Consider the following 9,920-nt stretch of genomic DNA (forward strand, 5'->3'; position numbering starts at 1 on the left):
TAGTGAACTTCACGATGATTAAGCAACCTTATATAAGGTCGAGACCCATTCCTTCCTCGACTGTAATCGCTTGAAGAAGTCAACAACACATTCTACATCATCTTCATGACGTCTATTCTACTCGTCCGACCGAGTTTAATCGTGAGTTGGCACGTCCGCATTCACAAAACGTAGTTAGCTCATAGTGACCCAGCTTTCACGCCACATTGTTGAACCTCAAGGTGGGCCAAATCCTCTAATAAATCTTTCTGAAAAGAGAATGGAATGCTTAGTTGGGAAAAAGAGTGGAGAGGAATCATATTTGTTTCATATATACAACGACTCCTTAATCCTTATAAAGATATCGACAGTAATAGGTTCTCATTTGTTTCATATATACAACGACTCCTTAATCCTTATAAAGATATCGACAGTAAAACCCGAAACACTTCTAAAGAAATACATCACACATAAAGACAGATAGGGAGCGAAAACAAAGAGTGCCATGTACACAACGATCTTTAGAGTTAGGAAACAAGCTGCTTGTTGAACCATTTTCCTATTCCTTCGGTCTAGACTCTGAAGTCGCTTAAGTATGGTTTTCCCCAACTATCAGTTGGGCTTTTGTTTCCTCTTTCTTCTTTGCTTCGACCTCTTTGAGTTCCAAGAAGCTTGGCTGATTGGTTGATGACAATAACCGTGCCCACATTCTATCAGTGATCACAACCTTGTTCTGCCTCTCGGTCACCCGCTGCGCATGAAAGAACAATCAACTTGAGCATACGACTAAATCACAATGACAATTTATGGCAGTACCCGAAAAGACAAGGTAAGTTCTCGGGTACATCAAATAAATGTAAATTCTACTTTTTGCCTATGTTCTTGCATCACTTGCTTCATTTTTCCTGTCATATTGGCCTATGAATTTTTATAGGGGAATGTAACATGCCGAGTTTCCCCACTTCTGAATCATATGCTTCCCTTCTTTTACTGAGATAACTATTTAAACCAAGAGTAACTTATATAACTTACATGAAACGGGATGTAAGCATGCCTTCCGTTAACAGGGCCGACAGCGAATCCCGTGTATCCAGCCATCGCACCATGAATGGCACTGTGAGCAAGGAGTGTGCAATATACATTATCAGATGCATTGCTTGGAATCGCACGGATCATGTAAGTGGGATCTGCCAGAAGTGCATAGCTATTGTTAGGTTATATAAGTTGTTCCACCAGGCTCTACGATGAATATCCGTAGAATCAGAAAATAAAAATCAATACTCCACAATCCCAAAAAAAACCGCTTTCAGTAAGACGAACCTATATATTTGAGATTTATAGTCATCTTTCTCCGCTTCGAGAAGTGATCCTGCAAGAACATAATCAAAACCAATACATATGGTAAGAAGTGGCATCCCCACGGTCAAGTCACTAAAAAATGTTATGAATAAATAATAGCTCATGATGTCGACATCATCAAACAAGTAGGCCCCATTGCTTTCGCTGTTGCATAAGACATTGAAATTTTCAAATTTGACAAAAGGATGCAAGCAAATCCTCAAAGCACCACCTTCTGGTTATACTATACAGTCTTTATGGCTGACAAAGAAAAAGGGACTCATTGGAAACTGACAATTTATTGGTTGCTAGACAGTATTCTTGAGTCCCCCCGTTTTCTAATGGGCGGTAATATCCAAGGGGAAAAATGTTATTGTACATCCCAACCCCGTTCCAGAATGGACATGCTTACAACAGCGGAAGTGTAAAAAACAGACGAACACACAAACGAGGGAGAGGGAACAACTTCTCTATGATCAGGCATAGAAATAACGCTCGCATCTTACCCTAATATTTTGCGATAACCACAGACCAACATCTTGTGGAAGCTTATTTCCGGAAGCATCCCGCTGGTTCATGCTTTCAGGAAGAAGCTCTTGTCCTGCACCTTCGGCTATTACTATAACCATGTGACCATTCTCCTTCAGTCTTCTTTCAATATATTCATAAAGTCCACCTGGTCCTTCCAGATAGAAAGGCGATTCTGGAATCAGACAACAGTCTACGTCTCGGCTAGCGAGAGTAGCATGCATTGCTATGAATCCTGCGTGACAAGAGAATCAGAATAAGATCTACGTAACAGTGACTGTTCACACAAAGTCTCGTCAATGGATGCACATAGTCACCGGCAGAGGAAATTGAAACCAATGTATACATCTAGTCGATATGCAGAGGGCACAGTTAGTACACATGGTTACAACTAGCACAGGTTCAGGGAGAAGCAATTCGATTGGAGAAATAAGAGAGCATCAAGTGACATAATATCACCACATTGGAAGCCTATTTTCACATTATCTAGTGTGTTTCACTCTAAAATAAATAATTTTAAGATTATAGAGGACTGACACTTTACCACTATAGCGACCCATTAACTTGACGAAGCCAATACCATTCTCAACGCTTTCCGCTTCAACATGGGCTGCATTAATGGCTCGCTGAGCCTCCTCAACAGCAGTGTCGAAACCAAAAGATTTGTCTATAACCTAAATAAAAGCATGGAATCCAAAATTAAGACTGCTTCCAAGAGTGAATGCTATATTTAGATCAAATACATCAGACAAGTCATGCATGGGATAAGGGAGTACCGGGATGTCATTGTCAATAGTATTTGGAATTCCTGCCACCGCTACTTTGAGGCGACGCCTCCTGATTTCCTGCATAGAATAATGGCAGGTAAATAACTAAATATTGCGCTCAACTTATAATTCCATCCCATATTGTTTCCCAACACACTCAAGATTGGTGAATCTTCCAAAATCCTTGTTCCCGGGTAGCACTTGAGATCAATGCTAGTAGGGGCCACGTCAAACTGAATTACCTCAAAAATCGCCGAAGCTCCTTTCTGTGTTCCATCTCCTCCAAGTACATAAACCTGACGTGCACAAACACAGGTAAGTCTATGCTCAAAATTTTTTTTTGGTGAAAGCAAAGCCAACATAAAATGAAATTTGAAAAAAATCTAGAGTAACGCAAGTAATATCGACCTGATTAATTCCTCTGTACTGGATGCTGTCCACAATCTTTGAGGTATTGCGGCCATCTCGTGATGTCCTAAGGATGGTGCCACCTCGTTTATGGATGTCATTCACAACCAGTGGCGTTAAAGGGATTGTATTTCTGGCATAAAACCCTCTGTATCCACCCTACATGGAGAATTACTTCCTAGTTCATGGCATTGTTCAACCATATGATAAAAAGATTATCATGAATTGAGGGCCAATTTTCCACCAATAGGCCTAAAAGAAACCCACCCATATGCTGCAATCAAATTGTAGTATGTTATTTTTACCTCATATAGAATGAGAGTGTGGGAACAAAATGACTCGTTCGTAAAACTTTTAATTCATGCACCCATACACATTTTATTATCTTATTTTGTAGTACGAAAACGGAGGTTGAAAATGTATTTGAATACATGTTAAATATTGATGAGTGCATATTTTCATATATATTTTTATCCCGAAAGCTACATTTTCTAGTTCAAGTTTGGATTTAAATGTAAGGAATTACATGGTTTTGTGTTTATATAATTAAATTAATGAATTGGAGTATAGACTACTTGACTATAGAAGTTACATGTGGCTTAAATCATTTTCATTTAACTTGCCTGCAGGTAACTTGTTGGAATTACTTGGTGAAGTCACCAGCACATGACAATTTGTAGAATTACAAGCTTATGTGATTGAACCGACAAGGAAGAAAAAGCTACATAATTCTTTCCCATTTTCCATGGTCAGCCGGTAACACAAATCAAGAGAAAGAGAGGTTTTAGCAAAGTTAAATTGAAAATAAAGATGAGGATTAAGTGGAGGATTGATTGACATAAGGGCTATGGTAGGTGAAATACTAAGAGGCTAGCAAGGAGTTAAAATTGTATTTCCATTTCTTCTCTTTTATGACAATAAAGTGGCTATTAAGTTTGGTGAGTTATGGGAGAGGAAGAGAATGCCCAGCGCAAAAGTTGAAAAAAAAATATAGAAAAGAAGAAAAAAAGAAGGCTGTAGAAGGCGGCGGAAAGAAAGAAAAAAAGGCAAGGCAGCGTTGGGGAAGGAAAAGGAAGGAGGAAATCTTGGCATTATCTTCTTTCGGTTTTATCTTCTCAAACTCATGTCTTTCTTTTGGTTTAATTTGATAATTATATGTAACTAATTTTTAGTAGTTAGGGGCTGTTTTGAAGCCCCGAATAATATTGCAAGTTTGTTATGACATTTCGTTTGAATTACTTTTATGAATGGATGAAAATTGGTTCACTGTTTGTCTCATTGATGAATTCTTTATGTGTTTTCTATGGATGCATACTTAGTAAGCATATCTAGGATTCTAATGCTATGAATACGTGTGCCTGCCCTTGTCGAATGAGGACCTACATACGTTCTAGAGTAGTACTTGTTAATTGCGATTAACATGTGAACCAATTTTTAGGATAAGTAAGACAACACTAGTACTTACGATGCTTTGTGATGACTCAAACTCTTTTCGTTCTTAATGATTTTTACTTGTTAAATCTATGAAAACGTCATTCTAGGTTGCATGCTAGGGACTAAGTTAAGTTGAAAACGCTATTCTCTTAACATACTACACAAGAAAGAGTAATAAGTTGAGTTCTAACATTGAGCCAACTTGCATCCGGAAATAAAAGGAATTTGAATGAAACATAACATGTTTGCATGATTATTTGGTGGTGGATAGCAATTCCCCTAACTCGTTTTTCTTAATTTGTGAACTACTTAAAATCTGTTTCTGTTCTGTTTTTGTTTGATTTAATTTAAATAGCAAATCAACTCCAAAAATCCCAAAAATTTGTGTGAGTGTAGTTCTGTGTGTCTAGTACCTGCATATAAAATTTCGTAGACTTTAGATAAGTGTAAGTAGGTCTAATAATTATTTTTCAGTGGCTGGTCAGTAGGGACAGTAACCCAGTTTTTGTGACATTTTAAGTAGTTAGATAAAACAATCTTTTGCGGGAAAGACCCTTATTTTCATATGCTACAATTGACCAATCTTAGTGTTAATAAGGAAAATCAATAAAACATTTGTGTGCTACTTTGTGGTGTGTTTTTAATCCTATCAAATATGCCTTACCTCTATTCCGAGAATTCTTTTGACACCATACATGTGGTTCAGCCCGCATACTATTTCTCTAATAACTGTATTCAGTCCTGGACATAGACCACCACATGTCACGATACATGCATGCACATCACTTGGCTCAAAATACACCTGAGAAATAACCAATTGCACGTCATTTGTCTGGAATATATAATACAAGGACAATAAATAGAGTGAAAAAACTAGGTTTTAAAACCTTCTGACGTGGTCCAGAGCGTCGAAAGTGCGTCCCCCTTGGATCATCCTTTTGGACGACGATCTATACAAAGAAAAACATTATAGAATTAGAAAACCGAAATTGTAAAACGTTGAAGTTTTCGTATCACTATGAATTTGTGTAAAATATATACTAGAAGAATGAATACATTGATAAAATACTGAATATTTTATCACCTTTTGGGCAAGCACTGAATATTTCTCACCTTTTCGGCAACGGTATCATCCACATTGACAAAATACTGCCTGATCAAAAGCAAGATCAATTTTGTGAATTCACAAAGAACACAACAAAATGAGTCGGTACCAAATGCATTTGCTGTGAATGTAAGGAGTCTAACTTACTTAACAACCGAATAGGAGGGATTGTCTTGTAATGGATTGGGATACGTCTGCAAATTGCCATAAAACATAAGAAACTGCGTGTTAGATTTCGTTGCCCCTTGCAGCAAAACAATCAAGATAGGATTATCATATCGAAAACTCATTCATATCAAGTCGCCACACCTCAAAGCACTCTTAGCAAAATACTAATGAAAAATCTGATCTTAGAAATTATAGTAACTAATGTTAAGCACAATTTTTAGAAACACACGTAAATATTCGTTAAAAATCCAAGTGCTTCCAAGAAAAGCAGTTGGCTCCAAATGCTAACTAGAAAAGCAGTTGGAAGTGCTTCATGAAAATCCGCTTCTCCATAAAGCATTTATGCGACCCATAAGCACTTCTAAGTTTTTCTCCATATGTAGTCAGAAGTGCTATTAGTCGGCAGATAAATGACTCGTTTAGAAATGCTTTTAATATAGCTAAAATCGCTGTTAAAGAAAATAATTTTTGGTTCTGAAAGTGCTTCTAAAAACATTTTCACTAAAGTACTTTCAGTAATTTTAAACGCACTTTCAAACGAGCCCAAAGCTTTTAACTATTCTAGAAGCAATTCAAACTTGCCCTAAATGTAAATATATTGTTGTATAAAAAAAAATTGTCTTAGAACAACTCAATAAACCAAATTACATGAAAAATCAGATCAGTTAAAACTTAACAACTTAAACAATTTCCAGAAAGAACAAAAAAACAAATCAAAGCTCTTTGTACTGGATTCACATATTCAGTCATCCCAAAACGCTGCGTTTCGGTCACCACCTATTACAAGAAAAAAAAAAAAAGCAACCGCCGCCGCAACACCGAACATGCAAAACACCAACCAGAAGAAGAAGAAGAAGAAGAAGAAGATCACATGTTTTTTTGGCAGCTACAATTATTAGATTATTATTTTCTCCAAAAAACAAAATCAAAGTATATATACAAGTAGCATATATAATACTGTAACACTGATAAACCGAGTAGTTTTTTTTTCTGATCATCCAAACAGAGCCTTAAGAAAGAGAGAAGTAGAATAGTAGGAGAGAGAGAGGGAGAGAGGGAGAGTTACTGGGAGATCGGGGATGTAATCAACTAAGTGAGGAACATCTTCGAGGACGTAGCCGGAGGGGCCGGTGGCCATTTTGGGCTCGCAGTTGTCGGAAATTGCCATGTTGCCAGTGGAACGGCCGTTCTCTCTGGTAGTAGACGGCGGGAAATATGGAGGGTGATCGGGAGTCGCAGGGTCGAAGCAGCGGAAACCGGGACTGGAAATGGCAGCGGATCTTGCTATATCTCAAGACAATAAAGGTATGAGACAGCAGGGCCTATTTGTCGCCGTTGGTTTTGATTAATCAAAGTTATCAAACAGCTCCCACTTGTTGAATTGAAAATTTACTTATTCTGATTACGGCTTGTTTAATGTGAGTGAGTTTCTTGGGAAAGAATTTAGAAGAGTCTCAAAGATTCTAGAGCATTTGTTGAATTATTTCTCCGTTCAAAACTTCAATCATGTTTGGCAAGGACGGGTTTGTCAATTCACATCTATGTGTGTACGTATTAGTGGGAGTTTTAATGAAGGTGGATTGGACTAAGTTTATCTTAGCAAAAAAATCATCTAAACTTTATTTAATGTAAACGGCTTAAAATTTAATGAAAATGACAAAATTATTGTAATTAGTGGGAATGTATGCCCACATGCCAATAGTAACTTTCTCACATGCCTAATAATGTAGTTTTTGTTTGTTGTATAGCAATCATCCATTTTCTGTAAACTAATCACGGATGTTGTTGGATTAGTCACGAGTGTAATTTTCATTCACTGTAAACCTACGGATGTGGCTCTATAAATAAACCACTCCGCAGGTGATCAAGATACAACAACTAAAAGAGAAAATTACTGAAAGCAATAATATCAGTATCCCTCCCCTCCTGTTTTATCTACAATCCTTATGTGTTAGTGTTACAAAACAAAATAGTGTGATATTTCGCACCCGCTTCATTCCTGTCCTTAGCAAAGGTTATCTCTCTAACTTTTGCCTATTTATAACACATTACAGCACGACTCTCTAACCCTAAACAGTTCACATCAGTGAAAAATGCTTCCTCCAAAGATTTTACTGTTCTTCTTCTTCCTCTGCCTCACCTGCCTGGTGTGTCCTTGTGAAGAATTGCTAGCACCATGCCTGCTTCTAGTTGTCAATATAACAACTACTTATATCTTTGATTTCTTGTTTGATGTAGTTCCTCATTACTAACCCAATGTTTATTTATCTTTACTGCGATCGAAGATGGTGCGGTATCATCACTTATCTTGGACTGCAGATTTAATTTTACTGCAATTTTAGGTGGTGCAGTATAATTGCCCGCCCTACTTTGCATATTTAAATTTTCCTGCTATATTGTTTCAATGAGAGTGGTGCGGTACAATCGCCCTCCTCATTAATCATGTAAATCTCGAGGCAGAAGTTTCGAGTGTTTATCATTTTGGCTTGAAGATCAAAATGAAAAATTTGTAAGAACCAGAAGTTCTAACACGATACTCCTCCAGAATACATATTATTGCAAGTTCTTACACATCTTATTTTTCTTTCAGAAAAGAAAATGACGAACTTGGCAAAACTTGATTTTGTTGCCCTGGATATTACTGGGAAGAACTACCTTACCTGGGTAGTGGATGTCAAGATCCATCTGGAGGCAGGGAATCTTGGAGAAATCATCAAGGAGGAGAACAGTGCATCCCCTCAAGATCGGACGAAGGCTATGATCTTTATTCGTCACCACCTTGATGAAAGGACTGAAAAACGAGTACCTAACTATTGAGGATCCATTAACCCTTTGGAAGGCACTGAGAAATAGATACAATCACCGAAAAATGGTGATTCTTCTAAGGGCTCGTTATGAGTGGACTTAACTAAGGATCCAAGATTTTAAGATAGTGGCTGAGTACAATTCTGCAATGTTCAGAATTAGCTCCCAGATGAAGCTCTGTGGGGAAAGCATCACTGAGGAAGATATTCTAGAAAAAATTTTCAGCACTTTTCATGCCTCCAACATCCTTATGCAGCAATAGTATAGAGAGCGAGGCTTTACTGAGTACAATCAGCTGATATCTATGCTCCTTATGGCTAAACAAAATAATTAGCTTTTGATGAAGAATCACCAGTCTCGACCTACTGAATCGACACCATTCCCAAGTTCTAAGGCATGGTGAATGCTTACAAACGAGGATGTGGCCACAAGCGAGGCTGGTGGAACAGAAAAGGCAAGAACTAAGGTATCCATTTTCGCAACCAAGTTCTAAGGCATAATTCAGGCTTGAGCTTCAAGAATGCAAATCGCCAGAAAGGCAAAGCTCATATGAATAACTGATAGGAGCATATTTATGTGACTTTGTTAGTTTAATTCCTGGCATTTAGTGAGTTAGTTTATATTTATTATAGTGATTTAAGCTATTTTCGTATGTTTGTAGGTCCAATTGACTAAGTGGCAAGGAAGTGCAATTTGGAGCAATTTGGAGCAGTTTTGGGCTTGGAATGGTTAGCACATGCTAGGAGCAATGTGGATGGACAAAATTGAAGACCAAAGGAGGCTAGGAATCTACTAAGGAGATGGAAGAAATTAATTCAAGACTTGGAAGAAACGGAATCAACTACAAAGAAGGAAACATGAGTCAAACTTCCTTATTTTGACTTAGTCAATTCTATTCTTTTCCTACTTATTTTCCAGTTGCAAGGAGGGTTCCTAATTAATTTAGGGCACTTAAATATATGTTCTAGAAGCCCTAATCCCAGTCCAAGATGGAACCACACCTTTCTTATCCTTTTCTTCCAAAATCTGCCACATATCTTCTTTTCCCTTTTCTCCTAGTCAATGCCGTAAGTCCCTTCCCTTTTTCCTCATAGGATTTTGACTTGTTACCCTTTTTCTTGGAGGATTTGAAGTCTTAAAACCTTCCCAAATTAATTAATTAATGCCTTAACCTTTCTCCCTCTATATATACACAATCTTCCGCACAAAAAGCTCTCTCCATTCATTCAGCCATCATCCACCCCCTACCACCATCCAACCTATCCATCCATCATCATAATTCATACCTAAACACTCTTGTGCCGCAGCAAAGAAGGAGAAAGAAGAGAGGAGAAGCCTTGGACGTTTTGGCCATTCAAGCTTGGATTGTTGGAGCGTTTCTAGGTGTA

At 37.7% G+C, this 9,920-nt stretch overlaps 1 protein-coding gene across 1 annotated transcript; it reads right to left on the reverse strand.

Moving 5' to 3' along the window:
* Positions 1-309: 309 nt before the first annotated feature.
* On the reverse strand, positions 310-7,009 carry LOC103930313 (ATP-dependent 6-phosphofructokinase 6). The gene is given in 13 exon segments (XM_009339635.3): positions 310-730; positions 1,012-1,166; positions 1,300-1,348; positions 1,824-2,080; positions 2,390-2,519; positions 2,622-2,690; positions 2,855-2,908; positions 3,021-3,179; positions 5,119-5,256; positions 5,342-5,404; positions 5,568-5,607; positions 5,707-5,753; positions 6,794-7,009. Coding segments are annotated over 13 exon segments (1,455 nt in total). The 5' UTR covers positions 6,896-7,009; the 3' UTR covers positions 310-538.
* Between the last annotated feature and the right edge of the window lie 2,911 nt (positions 7,010-9,920).

Source organism: the organism of the source record quoted next, unplaced genomic scaffold, assembly GCF_019419815.1.
Source record: "Pyrus x bretschneideri cultivar Hongxiangsu unplaced genomic scaffold, Pyrus_bretschneideri_v1 Contig20, whole genome shotgun sequence".
Classification (NCBI taxonomy): Eukaryota; Viridiplantae; Streptophyta; class Magnoliopsida; order Rosales; family Rosaceae; genus Pyrus; species Pyrus x bretschneideri.